This window comes from Nannobrachium achirus, assembly GCF_963921795.1.
Source record: "Nannobrachium achirus genome assembly, chromosome: 18".
In the NCBI taxonomy this organism is placed as follows: domain Eukaryota; kingdom Metazoa; phylum Chordata; class Actinopteri; order Myctophiformes; family Myctophidae; genus Nannobrachium; species Nannobrachium achirus.
Window position 1 is genome coordinate 29895006 of NC_137825.1, and position 26978 is coordinate 29921983.

The 26978-nt window shown below is 46.0% G+C and overlaps 2 protein-coding genes across 2 annotated transcripts in view; both read right to left on the reverse strand.

The window, feature by feature from the left end:
* Window positions 1-1010: 1010 nt before the first annotated feature.
* wnt3 (wingless-type MMTV integration site family, member 3) overlaps window positions 1011-26978 on the reverse strand; it is a gene marked incomplete at both ends in the record, with an annotated part of 44109 nt that continues 18141 nt past the window's right edge. Inside the window, 3 exons of the mRNA XM_080747843.1 lie at window positions 1011-1490; window positions 4509-4774; window positions 10109-10350. Coding sequence (XP_080603969.1) covers window positions 1011-1490; window positions 4509-4774; window positions 10109-10350 — 988 coding nt within the window. The remainder of the gene's footprint in view (window positions 1491-4508; window positions 4775-10108; window positions 10351-26978) is intronic.
* LOC308303766 (fructose-2,6-bisphosphatase TIGAR B-like) lies at window positions 21365-22183 on the reverse strand (the record flags this gene model as incomplete). The annotated part of the gene is made up of 1 exon (XM_080748261.1): window positions 21365-22183. The coding sequence occupies one exon, from the start codon at window positions 22181-22183 to the stop codon at window positions 21365-21367; it is 819 nt and encodes a 272-aa protein (XP_080604387.1).

A 26978-nucleotide genomic window follows, 5' to 3' on the forward strand; every position in this document is an offset into this window, starting at 1 on the left:
CAGTCTCGGCCCAACGTTAATATTTCAGAAATGCAGGGGCAATAAAATCAGGCTCTAGCATATAGATAAATATATCTTCCAGGCATCTCAAAGTTGACTGGTTGCTATTCATTCAGTACAGTTAAGTGAGGAGGCGGGGTGGTAAAACCAAAGGTTTGGGGAATGGGGGTAAAACCTGATTTACACTTGGTTGTGCGTCCTGTTGTGCTCAACACTGGCGCACAACCAACTATGAGTCAGACTTTAGGGGTGTCATAAGGGAGGTCTTCAATTCAGTAGTGTACAAAGACAGGGTCATGACGCTTCCAGCACTGGCCCGTGCTTTGAGTTCAGTTCAGTAGTTAGAAGTGTTGGCTTCCCGGGGCTGCCTGCCGACACATGTTCTTCAGTATGTTCTGTGTTTTGTTTTTTTCTTCTTCTTCCGGGGACGAGCTCTGACCCGACGGAAGTTGAACTGTTAGTTAAAAAGGAACGTCCGCTCGAAAGCAAAATGAAAAGTCTGAAAGTCATCTATTTTTTCTTTATTTACTGCATAACTCTCACAAGGTAAAAAAAAAAAGTGTTAGGTGCCCACAACCGTTGCACGTTTGGCATGGAGAAGGGGGAAATAAATAAAGAGAGGGAGGGGGAGGGAGGGTTTCACGGCCCGATGCTGCATGGAAAGATGAATCGGGGAACAACTCAAGCTTCTTGTTCTAACGGGAACAGACCCTGCTGGTTGTCACTTTGTCGTCACACATGGTTCTGAAGGCAGATTCTGCGGAAGGTGGACTTTCATTCAAATACCCACGCAAGAAAATAGTTCCAGGACAGAAGTGCTATTACCCACTGATGTCTGCTCATGTATGTATGCGTACTCTAGGTGTACCGCAGAGTGGGAGTGTGTGTATATATATCTGTGATGGGGAGGTATATCTATGGTGCGGGGCAGGGGGGGGGCAGCACTTTTAGTCCAGCAGTTTGTCTATCTGTCCGTCTTTCTGTCTAGTCTGACCCCGGCCACGCGGTCCTCACTTGCACGTGTGGACGTCGTAGACGCGCACACACTCCTGGCAGCTGACGTAGCAGCACCAGTGGAAGATGCAGTGGCACTTCTCCTTGCGCTTCTCAGTCCGGGTGTTGTGGCCGCGGCCGCAGCACAGCAGGTCGCAGCCCTCGATGCCGTGGGACGACACGTTGCAGACGCGGTCGCGCGTCCCAAACGAGCCCGTCTCCGGGTTGGGCTCGCAGAAGTTGGGCGAGCCCTCGTAGTACACCAGGTCGCGCTCCGTCGGGTGCTTGAAGAAGGCGTACTTGGCTCGCAGCGTCTCCACCCAGCCGCGCGACTCGCGGTGCTTCTCCACCACCATCTCGGAGGCGCTGTCGTACTTGTCCTTCAGGTAGTCGCCCAGCATGCGGAAGTCGGGCTGCGCCCACCAGCACGTCTTCACCTCGCAGCTGCCCGACAGGCCGTGGCATTTGCACCGCAAGTGCATGTGGTCCAGAATGGTCTGAAAGAAGCACATGGGGGCAGATTAGAAATACTACAAGTGAGATAAGAATTCCCTGCTTGGCATCCGTGCCTGCAGTACCATAAACTCACCAGTTTACCTGTTATACCAAAAAACCTTGTCACTCGGTACCCAGCCCTAGTCATATGACATCTGCAGTTGTAAGTCAGATTTACACATTTCCAAAATGCAAATCTTTTCTTATCTCGCACTGATTGCTTTGGTTGTGGATGAGAGAAAGTATTCCTGGTCTCTGCCCACATCATCTACAGAAAACCTTGGTCTAATAGGCCTACCAAAAATACAAAAAATTCGAGCGAGTGTGGATTTGCACTTCTTTGAGAACGTTCCTATAGACAGTTTCCTATATGTGTCGTGTATGGGACAAATGGAGATCTGGCTGGCGGTATAAACCCAGTCGTTTAGCCGTGTTCTGCCTTTGATCTGGTTCTCCATTCTGCTCAACACCACAGGGGAAGTCGAGCAAATCTGTGCCGAGTGAGGGTCTGTTTGAATTTCATGGTTGGCGATTTACAGGAAATTCGGTAATGTGGACGAACAAAACCACTAAACACCCACCCGACTAGGCCAAGAAGAACAACGCACCACCACCCGGCCAGGCCTAGGAGAAAAATGCGCCCACTGGTTGCCGTTCACAAGTAACACTGCAGAGAAGCAGAGGCCCTGTGGTTGCTGCTGTTAATTGCCTCTGAACTTCACAGGCTCACGCCACGAATCCTCTTCCACTGCAATGTCTACCTTTCTTGGAATTGGTTCTGCTTGAATTTGCCTGTTACATTTAGCTGCGGAAATCCCAACGAGCTGCCGTGGCAGAAGGCAGGTGTTTGTGCCACCGATGAGATGAGAGAGAGTATGTCAAGGGTGGGGTGGGGCAGAGTTGATGAGGTAGAGAGTTGGTGGAGAGGGGTGTCTGACTGTGACATCACTTCCAGGAGCTCGTCATAGTCAGTCGGCAGGTCAGATCTCCCAGGAGCCCCAGGGGATTTAGACAGTGGAGCGTGAGAGAGCCAGGTGGTGTGGCTGAGATCATGCTAGAGACGGAGAAGAGAGGAGGTCAGAGAGGAGAAGAGGGGTGTTGTGGGTGACGTGGGTTGTTGGTTGTGCAGCTCCTGTGGTCTCCTCAGCTGCTCCTGTGTTGTTGCCGTGTGATCCCCCCAGTCGCCCCCCAGCAAGCTGCGCCACACTGGGTATTTTCTCCCTGCGGTGACAGCAGCCAGTGATGGTTTAAGACCGCACTGATTCCCTTCTTTTTTCACCCCTCAACTCACTCGGGTTATTTGTCTGTCAGGGAATTTTTCATTGGGATGCAAGGCATGAAAGGGAAGGTGTGGGGGGGGGGGAGAAAGGTGGGTGGTGGGGGGCGGCTGTTGCTTAGATCAGTAATTACGCAGTCATTCAAAGTGAAGTGCTACTTTTCAGGTGGAAACTCACAGAAATGTGGGCGCAAGTCAAACGGCGAAATCCTTGTCTGTCACACAGCACAATCGGTAATGTCAAGGAGTAATGTTTACCGGATAATTCCATTCCTTTGCCAAAACAGTCGGGTCATTGTTCACTGTACATCGCCCATGCTTTCAACCTTTGCTTAGGCCGCAGGGCTGGGTGTGCATAGGGTGTTTCCTACATTAATTTGTTGTGTAATAATGTGCTGAGCTTGACTGAATAATGTGAGGCATTACAGTGCTGTGAACCACAAAATTCGCGGAGGAACGCGTGACGACCTCGCACAGTCAACCATGTGGGTGTTCTTCTCGATGTGATGTGTTGCCGCTTAAACCCTTATACAGTACTTTGTTGACCGGAGACCCCAGGGCTCTATACTAGTATACTACTGTAGGTACGCTCCTTTTTTCCCTCTGTATCTCTTTGCCAAAAATAGACGATTTACAAGCTCGCAATGCATTGTGAGCTTGTTCAGCCCAGAATACTGGCACTAGGGTCCACGGTTAAAAGTAAACCACAGCTAAAAAACTAGACTGCACTCTGTCGAGGTGCCAACTTGTGCCTTTGTGCACTTGTGGCCACGTATGGCCTACTTCTGCACCATTAGAGCGCTCCTTATTATTTATATCAGGTTGCACTTGTTGATGATGACATCACCAAGAATGCTGGTCCCACATTGGCTGTTGATGGTGATGTCACCAGGAATGCTAGTCCCTGATTGGCTACGGGCGTAAACACAAACAGATACGTGTCAGATACACAACCGAATGCAGTACTTGCACACTCTGCTGGCGCAAGTAATAATTGCCCTTGGCAGATTGGTCACATTTCAGTGTGAGAGTTGTGAGTGACCAGTTAGAGCCCACAATTCAAAGTGGGATTTTCTTTGCTGTGACGTTTGTAACCTGCCCTTGGAAATTAATCTTCCACACCAGGGTTCTTCAACGTTTTCAGGCCAGGGACCCCTTAGTTGAGACTGAGAGAGATGGAGCAAGGACCCCCACAACCTTTTCAGAGATTTCATATAGTTTCATTGTTTGACAGCACAATCACAGCACAATCATCAGTGTATTTTGGGTTCATGTAAATTTGTTTTCAGATATTTAACCCCTTGAACCGTCAATACTTAATAAGCTTGACCTTTCACTCTGTAATTAGTCTGCTTTTTTCCCCCTGTACACGAAACCTCTTAGCCGAAAATAGACGATCTACAACTGCGAGGCGTTGTGAGCTTGTAGATCTGCTATTTTTGGCTAAAGTTCTCAGAATATTGATGCTAGGGTTCAAATGGTTAATATAAAGAAAATAGAACAAAAGGTTTCTATCACACAAAGATGTGGCGGACCCCCTCTAGTAACTCTGATTACCCCTAGGGGTCCCGGACCCCCTTTTGAAGACCCCTATTCCACACCGATGTTCCAGACTAATATCTACACAGTGATATTAGTCTGGCCATGCCATGATAGGTTAAAAGACCTGTACACTGATAACTTCTGTGAAAGATTATATCCAACGGAGCTACAGTGCCTCGCACGTATGGCCCATGGTATTTACCGTGCGCCCTGCCTCATTGTTGTGCCGGTTCATTGCTGAACGAGCGTCTGGGCGGTTCTCTCTGGCATCGGCAAACTCCCTGGATACCAGCACGCCGAACTCGGCATCCTCGCTGCAGCCACCCCACTTCCAGCCCTCCCCGGGCGGGCCCTTATGGTGGGAGTCACAGCCACACATGGTTGACGTGCCCTCGGCGCAGGAACGTGTCACCGCAAATGCCACCCCTGCCGACGCTATGGCATGGACGAATGCAGACTCTCTGGTTGCTACAGAAAGAGGAGAAGGAGAGAGACAGATAAAGAGATGTCAGTCTTTTGTTAAACAAACAAGCAAACTGCTGCCAACATTGAAAGAGATGCCCTCGGGCAAAAACCCTTTCACACAATTTTTCATCTTCTAGCAAAAACATACAGTGCCTAAACATTATGGATAGATGCAGAGATTAGTGCTAATGACACAGTTTGCCACTGTAACTGTACTGTAGGTGTGATTCTAAGTGACACCTAAACAAACCTGCTCTTAAAATTCAATTGAAATGAGTTCTGATCAAAATGACCTAACCAACAATCGAAACACCTGCCACTCTAGTCACAGTACTATATCAATCTTGCTCAGTGCATTTCCCATATCGTGGTCAGCCGTGAGGTGACACAGTGCTATAGGACAGTGGTTCTCAAAGTGGATTCCAGGAACTCTGTGGGTTCCTTTATGGGGGTCTAAATTGACCCATACAAGTCTGTAACTCTGACAGTGTACAAATGGAACCAAATGAACCCCAACGGGTTCATTTGGTCCCGTTTTGTACCCCGTCAGAGTTGAGGGGAGACCTTGAAATGTGAAAGTTTGAGAAACACTGCTATAGGAGAATCCCTGCAGTGACATGAGTCCATTGTGGCCGTGTCAGCGAGGCCTAGCGCTCGGTGGGATCTCGGTGACCTCCTGTCATCCTCGAGGTGTGCTGCTTTGCATCTGGATTGTGTTTCAGGAATGTTACCCTCCTCCTCCCTCCATCTCGCCGTTCAGAGCCCAAGGCCTTCTGGTGAAACCTAGCAGTATACGTCGGCCTGTTTTGAGTGTGAGAGTGGTTTGTGTGTGTGTGTGTGGGGGGTGGGAGGGTGGTGGGGGGTTTGATGTGCTCGGGGGATAGAGTTACGCCACCTTTGAATGCAACAGCTTATTATGTAACCAGACACCATTGTTTCACAATCGCAGCACACTTACCGTGGCTCACCCATTTCACTTCAGCACCTCTGTTATACACATGCAGAACACGCACGCATGCCAATACACACACACACACACACACACACACACACACACACACACACACACACACACACACACACACACACACACACACACACACACATCCCTGTAGGGAGGGGTCCCACTACTGTTTCAGAACATGTGGTGGAGTAGTGCTCCCAAGCTGTGCTCCCTAGTTGCCCTAATTTTAAGAGTAAATGACTAGAGCAGGGGTATTCAACGTTTTCAGGCCAAGGACCCCTTAGTTGAGAGAGAGATGAAGCAGGGACCCCCAGTCTAGGGTGACCAGACGTCCCGTTTTACCCGGGACAGTCCCGTTTTCAAGCTGCGTGTCCCGGTGTCCCGACAAATATCTCTAAAACACTAATATGTCCCGGTTTTCAACATTCACTGCAAAATTGTCCCGGTTTTCACCAGAATTAAAATAATCGTAGCTGTTTTCAGTGGTTGCATAAACATTTATCATGTTCTTTTCATGAAAACATGCTCACCTAACCTCGCGTGCACGAACGTTAGAGAATGGGCACGCGCGTGCGCGGTAACGTGCGCATTGCTTTTAGGGTCCCAGTTTTAGGCAACAGTGTTTTGCGTCCCGGTTTGAGTGGCTGAAAATATGGTCACCCTACCCCAGTCGCTCCACAACCTGTTCATAGATTCTATATAGTTTCATTGTTTAACAGCACCATCATCAGTGTGTTTTGGATTTGTGTCAATTTTCAGATATTTAACCACTTGAACCGTCATTACTTAAAAAAACTTGACCTTTCACTCTGTACTTAGTCTGCTCTTTTTCCCCTCTACACCAAAGCTCTTTGCCGAAAATAGCGATCTACAAGCTGTGTAGATCACAACACCTCGCAGCGTGAGGCGTTGTGAGCTTGTAGATCTGCTATTTTTGGATAAAGTTCTCAGAATATGGGCTCTAGGGTTCAAATCGTTAATATAAAAAAGGAGAAAACGTTTTTGGAGGACCCCCTGTAGTAACTTTGAGGACCCCCTAGGGGTCCCGGACCCCCTGTTGAAGACCCCTGGACTAGAGGTCAAGCGCCTGTAAGACAAAAAATCGAACCTCTGTTCGAAGTGGAGGTGTGTGTGTGTGTGTGTGTGGGCGTGGCCTATATGGGGAGATGCGTCTTGACCCAAGGAATCCAGGGAAAAAAGAATTTTAATTTTCCGATCTACGGTTCAAGAGTTACGGGGCAAAACGTAAAGTGGGCCGTTATAGCGCCACCATGAGGCCGAGTGATGTAATTATTTTTCTATTCATTCTTAAAATCATTATGAATCTCCTCTCCAAGGTTTGAAACTGTAGCTCCTATGGTTTACGAGAGAAAAATACTTGAAAGTGATTTCTTGCATTGTCCCATTATAAGTCAATGGGGACAATTAAGCGTCGTTTTTTGCCGATTACGTCGGCATGGTAAGGCGGATCGGAACGAAAGGTAATAGAACACCATTCCCGGCCGAGCCGCACATTTTGATGTATATATTGCGCGAGTGGCGTAAATGGTGCGGCACTAGTTACGCGCCGAAGTTTAGGCTACATACAGACACGGACGGAGACAGACAGACAGACAGACAGACCCACACACAAGGCCACGTATAGGGAGCTTGTGTTCCACACAGCTCCAAAAAATAAGACTACGTAACAGTGGGCATGTAGTGTCTGGATTTCTGACGCTCATGCAACGGGAGTCTCTGATTCATTGTTTGGCTCATCTGAATAGGGTCATAGACACATAGTTCATGGAGTGAAAGGTCAGATGACTGATCTGATGTGCTTCTAGGATCATCAAATGTAATACAGTCTTTGGAGCACAGCTAGTGATAAATCGTGTGTGCTGTTCTGTAACTGTTTTCATATTATATAAATATATTCACATGCTTTTTAGATGAAGCCTACTATCAGTGTGTATTAACTGTGGTCCATCCATGGTATCAAAACAGACCTCAAATCTCCAGTGAATGCATATTTGCACACACACACACACACACACACACACACACACACACACACACACACACACACACACACACACACACACCCAGGGGTGTCACAAGGGAGGGAGGGGGGGGGGGGGGAAGTGGGACTGAGTTACTAGGGCCCAAGGTGGAGGGCCTTAGTTATTTTATACTTTAGCTATTGAAAAATAGCAGATCTACAAGCTCACAGCACAGCACCGAGCCGCGCTGCGAGCTTGTAGATCTGCTATTTTTGAAAAGTCATGAAAATGTGTGCAAATATTTTTTAAGCGAACATTTTGCTTCTTGGGGGGTCCCTGGAACTAAATATTTTGAGATGGGGTCTGTGGCCAAATACACATCATTTCTCGGTGCCACGCTGTGAGCTTGTATATCTGCTATTCTTCAACAGTTAAAGTACCCAGGGCCCAGCACACACCTAATGTTGGGGCGTCCCAGCTCGTGCTGGCAAGCCCCACTCGGCTGTCCACAACAGGGGCCTGTGAGCAGAGGGCCCCTGGAGCTCTGGCTGTTAGCCAAGGCTAGCGCTGCTCCTGCTACCTGCTGGGCCCATCAATCCGCCTTTGTTTCCCTTGTGTCACACTGTATTACCCACACAAAGGATCCAGCGACTCGCGCCCCCACAGCCCCGCTCTGCCCGGAGCTGGCATTCCCTAAACTCCCTAAACCCCCTCATCCTCCTCCTCTACCAGTCAGCCCTCCGCCAACACCCTGAGCTCAAGCCCCATCCTCCACTGCCACCACCACCTCCACCAGACCTCAACCCCCCGCCTTCCCCAGGCAGCCACCACCATCTCCAACAATGCCCTGGTAAAGCTGACGCACTGGTGAGGGAGCCTGCGGCTGGAGCTGGCTCCCTCTCCTTATCTGAGCTCCGTCCGCACGCAGCGCGCCTCCCTCCCTAGCAGTTAGTTCTTCCTTACTTTCTTCCCTCCGTCCAGTATTTTCTTCCTTTCTGTTCCTCCTTCTAGGGTTGGGACGATATGAAAATGTCATGTCACGATTATTGTGACCAAAGAAATTGCGATTCACGATTAATCGAAACATCCCCAACATCCATTATGCTGGGGCGGAACATTTGCCAAAGAATAGCCGATCTACAAGCTTGTAGATCGGCTGTTCTTTGGCAGAGAGATTCGGTAGAGAATGAAAAAAGACTGTATCAAGTACGTTATTTCCAGACGGAGGACAATTTCACGATGAGAGATCCCCTTTCATCCTGTAAATCTCCACAATACGATTATTGTGAGTGTTTTTATCACGATAAACGATAACGATTATCGTCCCATCCCTACTTCCTTCTCGCCTTCCTTATCCCAACGTTCAGACCTGGTGCTAGGTTGGGGAGAGATCCCCTTTCAGCCTGTTTTCATGACAGAGTCAAAAGGGCGTGTGAATGGAGCGTCCGTGGGAGCCGGGCGATGTGAGGCGCGCACTGGTCTTCATGCACAGTAGGGGATGAGTGGAGCCCCCGGCCCTTTTCTATTGCCTGTAATCTCATTTGGCCTCCCCTCTCCCTTTTATTTGACTGAGGAGCCAAGGAGGCTCACACTGCCCATTTCTGCCCGGATCCCATTCCCCTCTGACACACAGAGGCTAATTCATTTCCAATCAGACACTCGCAACCCTCGCAAACTCCCATCTTTATGCTAAGGGATTGCACAGGGCCTCGAGCTGTGCACTCCCGGCTACTGTTGCCGCTGTGTATCGTATTCTGTGTATTTTTGTATTAGGTATACATATAGGGAAGAAGACACAGTTGACATTGAGATGGTTAACAAATATCCTCCAGCATCGCAGTGTCTGATTGACACACCTCTGTATCAGCTGTACTTTTGATAGATTTACAGCACTGACCTTCTTTCCTTGTAGTGTTTGTCTTCTTTTTAGAAACCCCCCCAAAAAGATTGTGACTCCAAAGACAAATGTGATGTTAAAGGTAAAGATTGGTAAAAGCTGAATAATATGTCAGTGCTTGCACCGGCACTCTTTTCTCACTGTGGCCAGGAAAGGTGTATATTATTGTAATTGCGCTGGTAGTCAGCAAAAGCCCAAGGAAAGGGCTGTCTTGTCTGTCTAGAGCTATCTGTCACATTATATCTGTGCTAATCTTCTCAACATATCGTCACTAGCTGTCAGGCAGAAACCTCGTATCTAATGTGTTTTTTCTAAATTAAAGCCCTGCTTCATCATACATGAGTGTTGCACAAAGTAGCGGAAATAGCCGATCTAATAGCACACAGATCGGCTATTTTCGCCACTTTAGGTCAGTTTAAAAATAATAACAAAAGAAAGGTACGTTTTTTGACATACAAGGTCCACCCAACAGTGACGACATATAAAGAACCTACCTTTATCCAGCACAGGGCCAAAAATGGCCAGATTGTCCTTGATGGTGGTGCAGTTCCAGCGACGGCCTCTGAACTGGTGCTGGCACTCCTGGATGCCCAGCTTGACGCCCTCGGCCACACTGGGCATGATCTCTATGTAGTTGCGGCAGAAGCGCAGCTGCTTGGGCACCAGACCAGGGATGGAGCCGCACAGGAGGGGCTGGGAGCCCAGGGACGAGTACTGCTGCCCCAGGGCCAAGGACCTGCAACGCAAGGTAGAGTAGAGGCTCACTTAGCCAGGCTGAAACAGACCTACTGTCAAATGCATGACAGACCCTGAATAGTCTCTTCTTATAACTCCGGTCAGTGGTGTAAAGTAACTATTTACTTAAGTACTGTACTTAAGTTCAATTGTGAGGTATTTGTACATTACTTGAGTATTTCCTCTTAAAAATACTTTAGCCTCAACTCCACTACATCTCACTACATCTCAAATATTGTACTTTTACTCTTTTCTTTTTTCTTTTGGAAAACATTAGTTACTAGTTAGTAGATTGTAGATTTTGATTATTATCACAAAATATACATTAACCACTTTAGCCTGTATACATTTAGGCCCTTTTAAAATAGCCAATCTACAAGCTGTGTGCCTGTAGATCTGCTATTTGAAATGGGACATTCTGCATAAGAGTACTTTCTGCTTTTGGTGCTTTAAGTACATTTTGATACCAATACTTTTGTACTTTTACTCAAGTAAATTTAAAATTCCGGGCTTTTACTTGTAATGGAGTATTTCTACGTTGTGGTATTGATACTTTTAGTACCTTTTCCACCACTGGAAACAGGCATACTGTAAATGTATCACTGACCATGAATAGTCTCTTAGTCTCTTCTTATACTTTTGGTGCTATTTAAGTATTCTGGAGGCTAAATGGAAAGGGCCAGTGGTACAGTGGTTCTCAACCTTTTCAGTCAGCGACCCCAAAATAATAATATTTTAACTGGGGACCCCTCACCCTGACGAGCACTAAGAGTTGAGGCATTATATTTTGTATAACACGGTTCTATTGTGAAAATAGCTGATCTACATTCTCACAACGCCTCGCAACGCGAGACGTTGTGAGCATGTAGATCGGCTATTTTCACAATTTCTGCTTCTAATATTTGACAATTTGGCCAATGTTTAATTTGTCATTTTAGAGGTATAAACAGTCCTTAAATTGTCACTTTAGAAATGTGCAGAAACCCTCTATACACTTAAACTTTATGTTGGTTTGTTTACTGTTGAGTGAGAAAACAACATTGCACATTAAGTTAATCATCTGGGGACCCCACAAAATACTTTGGGGACCCCCCTGGGGGTCCCGACCCACAGGTTGAGAACCACTGCAGTGGTGAGTGACAGCAGGAGACCATCATTTAGTTCCTTTGTCACACAGCACTGCCCTGCGTCTGCCGTCTTGACAAGTCGTCCTTATTGACAACAAGGAAGACGCCCTAAGGGCGAGACCACATGAGACTGACACAATACGTCCATATATGGGCATTCCCAGATATGAGCTTAGTTAATATTGATGACAGCAGGGATCTCCATATATGGGCATAAAAGGGACAGACCACATGAGACTGACACAATATGTCCATATATGGGTATTCCCAGATATGGGCTTAATATTGATGACATCAGGGATGTAGCCGACCTGCCCGATTAAATAAAGGTTACATTTAACACTAGAAATACTGTTCCTACGAAACAGTGTGGGCTCGCTCCAAGCCAAGAAATAATAGTATAAAAGTGTCACGGCCCCAGGCAATGCTCTCTTTCATTTTACTGACGTAAAATGGTAATGGCACTACAGTGCAGACAAGCAGGTGCCAACTTGCACCTCACGCTCAAGCAGGCCACATATGGCCTACTTGTGCGCAAGCAGAGCACGCCAAGAGGCTGTTAATGAAGACATTACCAAGAACGCTCTTATATAGCAAACTCTGCTGACATCACCAGGAATGCTGGTCCCCCATTGGCTGTAGGTTGGGGACACCTACATACATACATACATACATTCCTGCCAAAGTTTTGAGGAGAATAAACTTACTCTGATAGATAAAGATTTGGGAGAACATACGTGTGCCCGCTTTCAGTGAGCCCACAATAATGTATCTCCTTACTATTCCGTCTGCCTGTACTTAGAAGAGGACACTTCTATAGGGCAGTTCTTTGAAAGAACACACTCCGCCACCACTCAGACGAAGCCACCCTCCCTGAACTCAGTTTCACAATGGCACTGGTGGTGATATGCCAAAGAGGCCCTGTGAAAAGCAGCCTGCTCTAAGGGAGCCGACCGTCTGTACAGAAAACATGCACACTGACTGGCTCCAAGTATTTTGATGCTTTCAGTTGGAATTTATTTTGTATTGCTTATGATTCACTCAGTCATTAATTGTGTATGTGTGCGTGTGTGTGCGTTCCTCCCTGCCAGTGTGCTGACTCTACCGTTTTATTGACTTATGTGTAGTTTATACTGTATGCCGCTGTTTGTGAGCTTTTATTCTTTCTCCCAACGGGAAGGCAAGCTAGGAGCCCCACTCCAGGGCAGGGATATGCCCTATTAGCACTGACTTTTCTAAGTGTTCCCTCTTGTCTGCTGTGCTCGGATCCTGATCATCTCAGAGATAGCAGCACATGGGGACCTGTCTGCTTAGCCCGTGAGGGGGGAAAAGCCCCTGTGTACACATCTAAAACACATCGGAACACGTGCCCCCATCGTCCTGTCATCAATTTGTGGTTTTCCTCTAGAGCTGATGTCTGTGTTTTAAGGATGACGGCGTGTGCAGCTGGGGTTTGCCGGTCATGGAGAGAAAAAAAAGATGGCATTCCTTACCAGAGGGCTGGCGTAGATGTGCCTATAAGCAGAGATTAATCACCACAATGAGACAGCCAGGTTCGACCTGTGATGCCAGAAACCATTATAGTTTCATTGAGGTAATTAATTTTAATTGCCTACTTTTTCTCCCGAAATAAGGCGAGAGGGGATGGAGGAGGGGATATTTGCTATATGACCGTGTTTTAACACGCTTAGGGACATGACAGGCTCAAACAGAACTGCATGCTGCCTTCCAGAAAAAGGCAACACGTATCAAGGTCGTCTGTGTTCCGATTTGATGTTTATTTACTCTAGAGCCTAAGTCCCTTGTACAGACAAACTGACATGCTATTGTAAAGGCATACATTCTTCAGTGATGAGGGCTCTCGGGTAGATGTATAAGTGTTCACCACATATTCTAGATTCCACTGTTTGAGGGAATGAGATAATGCGTGCGAGTGTGAGTGTGCGTGTGCGTGCGTGCGTGCGTGCGTGCGTGTGCGTGTGTGTGCGTGTGTGTGTGTGTGTGTGTGTGTGTGAGGTAGAGAGAGAGAAGGTACTGTAGGAGCAAGTGTCAATCTGTTGTTCTAACTTCTAAGGTGAGAGCAGGCCTTGCCAGTGTCGAGCCGTCACTCCGCCGGTGAGCTGAGCAGATCTGAGCCTGCGGACTGCACAGTGCTGGAGGCCATGTAGAAGACAACGGTGGGGAGTGGGGGGTGCTGCGCGCTGCGCTGATCAGATCAGAGCGCCACTCAGTATGACCTCAGGCCCCCCGCGGGGCGCAACCCTACCACGGCAGCCACTGACTCTGACAGATGAGTGCTGTGCTGCGCCCCACCCGACACAAAAGCCAGCGCTATTGAAGTCAGAGGCAAAAAAATCCCCCCACAGAAAAAGAAAAAAAGAAAATAGTTCACAGCTCATGTGCACTTTTGCTTTCTCTACAGCCCCCATCAGCCCCCACCTACACCACCATCACCCCACCCTCCTGCCCCCGACACGTTTTACTGTTTGATCTTGCTTTCGGAGCACAGGTGAGCATTGTTACAGCTGGCTTCCCAGGTATCGAGAGTTGCGTGGTGAGATGTGGCTGAAGGCTATCATGACGATGAGGGCATTGAACAGCTACAGTACAGTGTGAGTGCTTTGCGCCACCACTACCAGCACATCTCCATGGAGATATTGTCAACCCTAAAGGTCGTTGCACACTGTTGCGTTCGGACGAATTTAGAAGCGAATTTCGGACCACGTAAATAAAGAAATCAACCTCACGTTATGTCAATCACGTTTGCACACTGCCACCCGTTTCGTATTTATTTTCGGACCAGTGGGTCCCTTTCTCTCTCTCCCCCTCTCTCTCCTTGCCCTTCAGAGGTTCGACTCCGCGAACCGAAAAAAGTGGAGTATGCATCGGCCCTAAGACGGTGCTGAATTCCATAGTGAAGATTAGATGGATTTATCAACAGCTGACAATGTTGAGTTTCGGTAAAAGGTCTTGTCTTGCACACTGCCTCGAGGACAGTGCCTTTACATAAACTCTTAAGTATAGACTTACAATTCTTTTCAAACTAACCACAATCATTAAAAACAATCGGATACATCATGCATCCTCAACCGCATATCCAAGTAAGTAATCCCTGTTTAAGATGCTGTTTTGCCTAATTTTATGTTCCCATGCATGGGGCGAGTAATTTGAGATTGGTCATAAATCTCCATTCATGTCCTTGTCGTGTGTTTACCCATGCGAGGACGGTCATATTAGCTCATCTCCCAGTCCCGCTCCAGAAATGCCACTGCTGAGTTCAAGTGTTGCTGACTTCACTCTGTCTGGTGGTGACTGAGTGACTAAGTAGCATAATTACACTGTCTGCTAGCGAGGCTACTGCCCATTAATCTCAGCTATGGGGCGGACCGGACGGACTGCACGAAACCAAACAGTCTGTCTTTCTATAAATGGTCTGCATTTCTATTCCTTTATCCAAAGCAGTTTACAATGTGCCTTACAGTACATGCACCCACATAATCCCACACAGACAGTGGATGCAATCATGCAAGGCCACAAGCGCATCGCGACACATTGTGAGCTTGTAGATGGGCTATTTTTTGGCAAATGTTTCGCCCCAGGATAATGGATTTTGATTATTGCGATAATATCGTAAATCGCGATTTCTTTTGTCACAATAATCGTGATATGAAATGTTCATATCGTCCCATCCCTACTCTTCAGCCAGGGTGCTGCATGCTCAAGGACACTTCAGCATGAAGCCAGGGTGAGCTGATTGAACCAGGAACTTTCCAGTTCCAAGACGGCTGCTCTACCTCCTGAGCCACTTGCACAATCATCCAGGATAATAACCTCTGTGAACTACAGTAGTGGTTCTCAACCTGTGGGTCGGGACCCCCAAATTATTTTGGGGGGACCCCAGATGATTAACTTAATGTGCAACATTGTTTTCTCACTCAACTGTAAACAAACTAACAAAGTTTCAGTGTATAGAGGGTATCTGCACATTTCTAAAGTGACAATTTAAGGACTTTTGAATGCCTCTAACATGACAAATTAAACATTGGCCAAATTGTCAGATATTTGAGGCGGAAATTGTGAAAATAGCCGATCTACATGCTCACAACAATTTGTGAGCATGTAGGTTCTATTGTGTCACAATTTTCACAATAGAACCGTGTTATACAAAATGTAATGCCTCAACTCTTCCCCAGTTAAAATATGATTATTTTGGGGGTCACGGCCTGAAAAGGTTGAGGACCACTGAACTACAGTATATAACTGCACAAGTATTGTAAAGATACATTTAATATTGACTACTGTGAATTTCTGAAACTAGAGATTCGGGCCACTACGCAGCCCTCACATCTAGAGTTCAGCACACACCTTCGTTGCACCGCCGATCCGACCAATAGGGTGTGCCAATTATAGTCCTAGAACGGCCATATTTTGGGTCAAACACTCAATCAAACAATGAAACACCTGTGTTTGACCCAAAATATGGCCGCTCTAGGACTACAATTGCGTCACCATTGGCACACCCTATATGCCCATAATGGAGATCTTGCATCTGTCAGTCTTTGTCACATGCCCATGCGCATAACCCCTTTTGTGCCCATATATGTTAGACAACACACTCCATATTTGGGCGAAGTTGCATTGGGAACTTGAGTCATAGTGACATGAGCATGATGATGTATTCTGCCGGCTGGCTGGTCCTCCCATTAGCCACATTTTAATATTGGAGGATGTTTGCCAATCCATGTTGTCAGTTACTCCTTTCCAGGATGGCTACTTGCCTTCCTGGCCCATATGGGTAGCCTGTGTAAGGTGCTTGCTGATGCATTGATTTGGCAATTTAAAGATTTCTGATGGAATCAATTAGCTAACCGCAGGGAGTTGTCTTGTGTACATAGCATGTTTAGACTACAGGCCAGGGATCTGCATGCCTCATTAACTTTGTTTGTAATAGATGTGCCTCTCTTGATCCATAATGGACAGATGAGATGAAAGGGATATCTTTTTGGCTAAGTGCTAATGAGAGTCTCAACCCCGTAGAGAAAGCCTGTGGGTGTGAGGTGCATCATGCAAACAGACACGCGCGCACACACACATAGTCCACATGTGTGCCACGCTGATCCCGTCTGATTTGCCTCGCTTCTCGGAAGCCGCAAGCAACGTGTCTCAACTGAGATAGAGAGAGGCATAAGACACAGGGAAGCTACTCCCAGGTTGAATGCCGGGGGAATCCGCTGCAGGGGAGTAGACAGGCAGAGGAGCAGCAGCAAACTGCAGGGCTTGGCAGGTGCATGCCTAGGCAGGTCTGGAAGGGGCCTCCTGTGGCCCCGGGGCTGTTTAATGCTCAGTTGGGGGTTTTCTTAGCAGCACCCAAACCGAGTTGACGTGCACGCATGATGGACCATTGGAAACCACAGACACGAAGGACAGGAAACAAAGGGATTCCACCGCACACCTCGCAGACGACTGGAAATACGCACGTTATGACACTTGCTACAAAAACGTTGTCATGTCTGTGATGATTTGGTATGATACACAACACATTCACCTTAAGTGTGTCACACACTCCCAACACACTAGCAAGACTGATACTCTAAAAGCCCCTCTAGCTACACCCAACAAAGTGGTGTATACCGACCAACATTGCCATCCTTAGAGCCCTATCTTCTCACGAATGGGGCTAAAATAAAAAAATCACACCCAATGTGAAGTGAGCGGTGGTCGTGCTTGCATAACGTCTTCAGACTAGGATATAGGTCTAGGATGTAATTGGTGATGTAATACAGGCTACACACACACACACACACACACACACACACACACACACACACACACACACACACACACACACATTGCTATGGCAAAATGCTGAGGAAAAAGTGGCTACAGATAGGTCTAGGATGTAATTGGTGATGTAATATGGCTACACACACACACACACACATATTGCTATGGCAAAACGCTGAGGAAAACACATTGCTATGGCAAAACGCTGAGGAAAAGTAGCTACAGACACAGGCACAGCCACTCTATGGAGTGGTTTACCACCGCTCAAAAAACAAAGACAATTTAAGATTATTATTAGCATTGCGGTTGTATTTATTATATATTCACTTAAGAAAAAATATACTGTACAGTAACCAACAGCAAAAGCTTTGAAGTTAAATCATTTCGTCTGAATGTGGCACTAGGCGGAAGGGGGATTCAACAGGTTTTATGGCAGTCCAGCCATTAGTTTGAGATATGTTGTGTTGTGTGTAACTGTAAGTAGACATTGTATCCTTAGGAAGGGCCATGGGGACACCAACATCATTTGGGTTCATCCTCCAGGGAACACGAAGGTGCACAGCAAATCCCATGGCAACCCAGCCAGTAGTTTTTGAAATAACTTGTTTGGGATGGTCAGACTGATTACGGCATCCTTAAAGCCATTACACACCAAAGAGCAATGTGAACACCGATAAACAACACATTTTGATGACTGACGAATAAGTCACTCCCAGCAAGCACGGTCAGGACCTGGACCAATCAGTGACGTCTGGATTGGGGCCAGATCAAGTCAAACCATGACTAGTCAGATCTGGCCAAGAATATCACCTGATTTCAACCAACATAAATCCTGCCCATGAAAACGTACATCCTGGATTAATCAGAGAGGGTCAGATTGAGGCCAGATAAATATCATAACTAGTCAGATATGTCCCAGAATATAACCTTACATGCTAATATTTCAACTAACATTACAAACAATAACAATAATCCATAAATCCATATGACGTCCTGGTAATAACGTCAAGATCATCCCCATATGGGCTGTGATCTGGCCTAGTTCTGAAGTCACTGGAGGATGTTATCATAACGTCATCATGACGTCATCTGGCTTGCAGGGCTAATATCATTACCGACAGATTTTTTCTTTTTTTGTTAAAAGGTTAAAGCTGCATTATCTGATAATAATCATTGCTGTATAGTGTTTGTTCAGTACTAACAGGAGACATGTCTCTCCAGGTCTTTAATAAAATTAAAATATATTTTCCCGTGGGTGGCAATTTCATCCAATCAGGAGAGACTACCCATGTATCAGCTTCAATGTAATAGTACTATTTCCAATTTAGTGTCATCACTTCCAGTTTCACTTGTTTATCCTTTATCCTGTGTGAATTCTCTCTCCTGATTGCTGGAGAGACAGAGAGACTCCTGTTACTGAACAAATACTCTATAGCAATGATTACTATCAGATATATAGCGCTGTTTAACAATTATCTAACAAAACACTTTGTAGGCTTGTTAGTATGGCTCTATGTTTGCCAGTATGCACAACTAACCAGCCTGCCACTCCACTGTAGATTATAGAATCATTTCATACTTTTGTCTATTTTGGCCCTGCAGTGGTGCGTGAAAATCATTCATTTGAACATTCTGGCTCGTCAGAATGAAGTCGAGATTTGTTTAAAGTTGTCGCACCATAGACCCAGGAGTTGTAGTCTTAACTGTGCAAGAGCACCTGTCAGCACGCAGTGGCATAAAAGTACCAGGTGACCCCTGAGTCTATCTGCCTGCCTGGTAAGGTGCCTTCATATGGGCAATCCTGAAGGCAGCATCTAGAAACTTGGGTATGTTTTCTCAAACCCCAGGTTGCAACTTCTGAATTAATTAGACACCATATCAACATGTGCATACCATTAACCAAACAATATAACTTTCACAATTAATGCATTTAGATCCAGTAATGTTTGTTTGTTAAACCGTTGAGATCAAAACAAAGTTGTTGGTGCTCGTAAGCAACTACAAAATCCACCCTTTTTTTCTCAGTAGGACTTACTTTATATGTGACCTAGAATATTCACATAATATTCGTTATTTAGTCATTTCATGCCAAAAAAACAACAATCTACAGCTGATTTGCAATTTGTTTTGGTGTACTCAGACTCAGAGATAATAAACTAGACCAATAAGAATGTGGAAGTGACGCTTGCCCTCAGGTGACTAATAGTTCCAAACACTACTGTATGCTTTCCATGTTGAATCCTCACAATGGCTGTTGATGCAGCGCGCTCCATACGTGAATCACGTGAACGCGGCGAGATCAAGGAGTATGTGGTAAATATCTCTTTCAAACCGGTCAAGCTTCTGAGGAATCATCTATTGTTAAAGATTATTATTAAACGTCCATGCTGTTGAATGTACAGAAGAAAGCAATCACCCATGGTATTGCCGTGGGCATTTATTACATGTGCCAGTAGAGCACACAAGTAGGGTGATGAGGGCTGTCTCTGGGTGGGTATGTTTGTACTGTACAGTATGTATTTGGTCATATCTTGTCCTTTAGCCAATGAGGGAGCAGCGTTCTCAGTGACATCATGCGTCAGGTCGCACTTGTTGGTTGGTGACAGACAGCTATCGTCAGGATTCGTCACCCTACTTGCGTGCTCTACAAGTGTGACCTGATACAAGATGCAGGTTGGTTGGCACCTCGTCAGAGTGCAGTCTAGTTTGCACACCTGTGCAAAGTGAGCAGTGCAAACATGACACACGTGCATATCTCCTTGTATGGGCAATTCTGTCCGTGATGTTAGTTACTTCACACTGTATGTATGAGCAGTGAACATGTACTAATACATTTGGCTAATACATTCCGTACTAAAACACACACACAGTGAAATGTAGGAGCGGTCAAAAATATTATTACTGTGTGGGTCTAGAGACGTTTGTATAGGATAATTTCAATTATTTAAGGAAAATAAAAAATTTGTATCAAATGGGGTTGAAATGAAAAAGGTTGAGTTTCAATGGAATATGTTATCATAAACAAAAACAAAACGAGCGCTTAAGGTAAAAATAAATAAAAATAAATCCAATATCGAAATGGAAAAAATAATATCATACAGTTACCTTGGTCTACAATCATAAACTCTCGTCTCCATGTTCTTTCACACTCATGGATTAAAGCAAAATAAAATCTCACGACTGAAATGTTTTTTGTATGACTACCTTTCTGTAATATTGTTCCTATTGTTCTACATACTCCCAACCAGGTGAAGACATCACAGATTGAGGCTTTTGCTTTTATGAAATATCCGAGACCATTAGGATTGTATAGATGATGCTTCTAAACATAATTGCTAGTTTGCTCACTTCTTATCTTAAAAATCACACCTTGTGTGAAGTGAGCGGTGCTATTTAAGCTATACGAGTTAATTTCATTAAGCGTCCTGCTAAGTTTTGGCTAATAAGCGATGAGGCGGGATATACAGTACATACAAACAAACAAAGCCACATGTACGAATGTTTATCTATTTATGAGTTAATTTCACCAAGTGTCTCACTAGCCAATCACAGCGTGTTCTGCAAAGCGTATCCAATGGGACCCCGGTGTAAAACTAACACGTTTTTTTCCCCGGGAAAAATGGTAAGATGGTAAGATGGCTCACTCTCAATGCGTCTTAAGTTGTGGTGCATTGAGAGCTTCTAGATTGGCCACCTTCACGCCATTTTCACTGCGGGTTCCATAGAAGACATGCTGGCTTCTATGGAATCCAAACGACTGAAATCAGTCGTGGCGACTGAGGACTTTATTTCATGCACAGTGCAGCCTGACCGATGACACATTCTTACGTCCGATTCAGATTTCGGAGAATCCAAAATAGACCAGTGGGGTCCAGGGGCTCTATGGGTTCCTTTTGGGAGGTCTAAATTGACCCTTACAAGTATGTAACTCTGACCGTATACAAATGTGGTTTCATTTGTAAACTGTCAGAGTTAAGGGGAGACCTTGCCATTGTAAAGTTTGAGAATTACTGCTATAGACCACCGATGGTAACACAGTTACCATATCCACCACCGTAAACTCTTTGTCTCTGTGTGTTGTCGTTTTGTTTTTTTCACATCGTGCTACTGAAGGTCTTTGAGTTTTGCCAGGTGGTCCGTCCTGTTGGTGAACACACAGTGAACGGAGGAGAGCAGCGGCGGTGCCGCATCGGCGTCGGCCTGGCGGCTCAGTGTGACGAGGAAGCGGCCGATGCCGGTGTTGGGACAGGGCGAGAACACCCGGGACGTTTCGGCCCCCGGCGGCAGAGAGCAGTGCAAGTCCTCCACCAGGTGCCTGACGGCCACTCGGATGTAGGCGCCGTGGCTCACCGCCAGGACGTGGACCCACACGCCGCCCAACCCGTCGTCAGGGAGGCCGGCGGCGGGGACCACATCGTCATCGTCATCAGGGCAGGTGTCGGGGTCGTCCACTGGCACGGTGTCACTCTGTCCCGGCCAGCCGTGCTCGTCAACCAACCGCTGGGACAGGACTTTGAGGAACTCCTCGAATCGCAGCCTGACCTGGTCCAAGGTCTCTCCTCCTGGGGGAGTGTAGTCTCGACACGACTGGCCGGCAGCGTCGGCCATGTTCTTCAAGTCCTCTATGGGACGTCCTTCAGCGATGCCAAAGCCCCTCTCTCTGAGCAAAGGCTCCGGAAGCATCTCTGCGTCAGAGCAGTGAGCGTTGTTCCTCAGGATGGCCTCGGCGGTCTGCCGGGCCCGCTGGAGGTTGCTGACGAACACGTGGTCGAAGCGGAGCTCTCTGAGGTACTGTCCTGCTGCCTCCGCTTGTTGGAGGCCAGTCTCTGACAGCACCGTGTCTACGCCGTCACCTTGTAACAGCCTGTCTCTGTTGTGTTGTGTCTCTCCGTGTCGGATGAATGTCAAGCCGAAGGTAAACATGTTGGGCCGGTGTTGGTGACTGTGCTGTCTTAGCCTTGAAAAGATGACGTATCATCAGTGAGACAGCTTCTCATGGCCCAACATGAAAAGCTGGTATTTAATGTTTTGTGCTTATCCTGAGTGGTTACACACCTGTCTCTGCAAGCATTAGCAGGTGTTATTGTCAGCCCATGTAGGAAATGTATGGGCTTTATGGGCATATACTGATGACATTAGTGATCTCCATACATGGGCATAAAAGGGACAGGAAGGGGCAGATACAGGAGATCCGGTTGTCCAGAGCCACAGATCCAACTGCTATGCCCATATAAGGTCATGTGCATATATGGGACCGACCGACTTCAAACTCGTCACGTGCTGCGGCAAGGACTCGAAGGAGTGCGATGCCCGTCGTTGAGTAGTTCGGAACTTCGGATATCCGGATATCCAGTTGTCTAGAACCGCTGATCCAACCAAAATGCCCATATATGGCATATCTCCATATAGGAGATAAACTGACACAGACAGACGGATGATACAGGTACTCTGACAAATTGTTACGCCCGCGATTCATACCCGGGTCTCCCGCGTGGAAGTCTAATATCTTAACCACACGACCAAAGGGATATCCCTATGGGTGGAGTTAGACTTTTGAGGCCGTCAGGCTGAGGCAGTGAGTCACTCCCCTACACTTTTGACCTCCTCCCACGGGGAAACCCGATCCGGGTCATGGCACCATTGTACCGCCCGCGATCGTACCCGGGTCTTAACCACCTAAGCTAAGGGATATCCCTATGGACCCGGGGAGATACTAGACTTTTGAGGCCAGGCAGTGAGTCACTCCGCAACAAAAGCCCCCAGCACTATGACTCGGCCATATCGGTCAGAGTGGTGAGGGCCGCTTAGCAGCCCAAACTCTGATCATGTGAGGGCATATACTGCAAGTGCCCTCTCGTGAATTATTAGTCGTTGAGTTCCACCCAAACTTCTTTGCAGGTCTGGCACAGGAAATGGCACATGGACTAGTAATAGCGTTTTTACATTTTGTGCACACTTACTAGTTAAATCACAGAGGAATTGACATTGGTTTATCATTACAATTCCTGCACGTAGCCCGAATCAAAGTATTTAGCTGAATAGCTAGTTCATTTGGCTATATTACAGCTTATGATTGTGTCAATGTCAATGGCTGTAAATGGGTAAGTTTTAGTTGTAGTTTGGTCAGCATTGCCCTTCATGCTTTGTCAGCCTGCCCACGTTTCTCATGCATGTGTAACACATGGTATTGTCACATACAACGCTGAGGATTAGGCTACAAAGTGCTTTTCAGACCTTGAAAAAGGGTTTTGATAAAACTTTAAATGTTACTTTGTTTCAAGAACAAATAAAGCACAAAAGCCAGCAAAACACATACAGTCCGTAGATGAGTGAGCCTCTGAAGTTTAGTAGCAGCTTTATCAGTTTGTTTTGAGATGTCTGTGGTTTCGTTTGCTGAACCATGAAATGCAAGCACTGGCACTGGATGAGTGCTCCGGCTAGAGTGCGCTCTGCACCCGAGCAGATCTTGACCAAACATTTAGTTCTTTGCTTGACTAATCTTCATGATCACTTTATATCAGTGGTTCTCAACCTTTTTACACCAAGTACCACCTCAGAAAATACCATCATAATAACAGATGTTAAAATACAGGTGTGTAGACGTACCTAACTACCTATTTAGCTATGCACAGTTAACACAGGAGGCCAATTTATTCCTTGATTTCATGGAGATTGTTTAGTTTTACATGCCGTTCCCGTGCAAACGGATGATATTTTTAATGTGATTAATCTGTTCTCAAATCTTATATTAACAGCTAGGTGTGCCCTCATGCTTGCTCAGAAGAACTACCTGTATTATAATATAAATATTTCACTCCACTTATGTATTTTTCTTATTTTTAGGAAACTCCTTTGCGTACCACCAGAGGGCCAAAGCTTGTGTACCACCAGTGGTACATGTACCACAGGTTGAGAACCCCTGCTTTAGATGATATTCTTCTCACCGGAAAGCTTGTTATCCAAAATACAACCCAAATAAGTCTTGCATGTGATTACATATTGTCACCGATTCTGACTGTAAAGCCACAGGACTAGCTGAGGTTGTTTTTTGACCAAAAAAGAATGGAGGATTTTCCCAGGTGTAACAACAGTTTGTTATTTTAAAGCCGAGTGCAAATATTGCTGAGCTCAGTGCTGAGCTTTTCGTGCTTTTCGACTGTAATTTGTCGTCGTGCCCCCCCCCCACACACACACACAGCTGGGATTGTGAGGACAGGGTTCAGTAAACTTTAATGCAGGGGTCTTTGACGTTTTCAGGCCAAGGACCCCTTAGTTGAGAGAGAGATGAAGCACGGACCCCCACAACCTGTTCATAGATTCCATATAGTTTCATAGTTTGACGGCACAATCATCAGTGTTATTTTGGATTCATTCATTTTCAGATATTTAACCACTTGAGCCGTCATTACCTAATAAACTTGACCTTTTACTCTGTACTTAGTCTGCTCTTTTTCCCCACTACACCGAACCTCTTTGCCGAAAATAGCCGATCTACAAGCTCACAATGCCTCCCGCTTTGGCCAAAGTTCTTAGACAATGGACACTAGGGTTCAGGTTGTTAATGCTAAATACTAAAATATCTCCTTCTTCCACCAGTATAGAAGGTACAGGTTGTTAATTGTGTAATAGATAGTTACAGTGACAAGCACAGCAGTCTCCATATTAAAAATGAACACATCTGAATAACACTCCCGCTTGCTTATGAACTTGTGTCAATATCAGCAGTGCATCAGAGAGAGCTTTCACTTGACTGAAGGCACTTAGAGAGGGGCCATGCTAATGTAGAACAGAATGCAGGCCTGGGTTGCTTCCCATTTAATGATTTCCGCAGAGACAGAGAGACCGAGAGTGAGAACTCTTGCATACTACCAGGCCGATCAACATCATATTTCTTGTGCACACTCACTAAAGGCCAAGGACGTAATTTCACAAATATTTTTCAAACCGGGCAATGACAACTATGTCATTTTTACGAATACGTCATAAGCATTTCACGAGGCTATCGACCAGAACTAGCCAATCATGCTCCTTCCTCCTATGTGATCTATACCAGTGGTTTTCAACCTTTTCATATCAACGTATTCTGTATTTGAGCCGCGGACCACCATTTGATGAGATTTAGCTTCTCAGTCCCAAAACATGGAATATTTTGTTATCGTTGGATAAGGTTTTGTCCACAATTCCATGCTGTATTGATGTGGTACCATAGCATAGGGGAGATAACAGCAAACATTGCTCAAAATAACAATTCTTCTACATTCTCTATTTGTAAAGACTTCTGGTAAATAAGAAGTAATGGAGATGTTTAACAATAATTGTACTCTTGAGAGCATAACATTAAACCAAATGGACCTGTAAGGGTCCATTTGGTTCATTTTATGCTCTCAAGAGTTAAATATCTTTATGGGTCCATTTGGTTACCAATTCTCCATCATTTAACTGGGGACCACCTGACACCCCCTCAAGGACCACTGGTGGTCCCCAGACCACTGGTTGAAAACCACTGATCTATACTATCAAACATATATTTTCCAAATGTCTGTCTGTCTGTCTGTCTGTCTGTCTGTCTGTCTGTCTGTCTGAGTGTCTGTCTGTCTGAGTGAGTGTCTGTCACAGCGTTTCTCCTCAGTGGCTGGAGCAATTGATCTGAAATCGCATCACCATTAGCATATGAACACACCTGACATAACTGTGAAGCCCGTTTGTCACTTTCACAAATCATATGCTGTATATTAGCATTTTTATGGTGTATCTTTATCTATTCTGCATCTAGCTTGAGGCATATCTATTCTGCATCTAGCATGAGGCAACATGTTTAACCAGTGTGTGTGTGTGTGTGTGTGGGGGGGGGGGGGTTGTCTGGCCCTGTTACAGATTTTGTCCAAAATCATGCAGATCGGTACACAGTATCTCTGTAGCCATTAAACGAAACGGGTATTTCTTACATTGATGATCCTACATATTATCATGCAAGCACCAGTTAAAGTTACTTTCAATCCCTCATATACTGTGTGCACAGTGCACATCCCATAACCCACACACTGCACATCATTTCAGAGCTCATATCTTTGAACGGGTAAGGACTAGTATCACTAACTAGCCAATTACAACACTCTGTCCCTCCTTTATGGGATGTGCCGGTATTAACCAATTGCGTGATAACTATTCCCAAGCGAGCTTAGACCCACCCTTAGACCCACGCTACTGTACCTGCCTCCAACAGGAATAGCAAGACACGCCATCTACGGTTTACTTCCTGTATCTGCGTTAAATAGGTTGACACCTTTTTAGGAGGCAGAAAGCAGGTTGGAGTGAATTTAAACACACCTTCTGAACCATTCTTTAGCCCCATGGTCACTGAACTAAATATTGGACCCCAACATTTTCATACTAAAAAATATTTTTTCAGAGACACAAATAAGGAGAAAATCTACTTTACTATCGACCTTTCTCTGCCCCAGCAACACACTCTCGTGGGATCTGGCACCAGTAAACATGGTACGTGCGCGAGATTTTCCGTCAGACGCCTGCGCCCAATTACAGTTGGAGACCACTTGTTGCGACTGTCAGGTCTCAAGTTACAATAAAAACCTCCACCGGCTGTCAGTCTGTCCGTCACGTCACGTCAGACTTTTGCCCCTACTCTTATCTCCGGAGCCGTTGCACCTATCCATGCCATACTTTGCACACACCCTCCTTGGATGGCAACTCACAACCT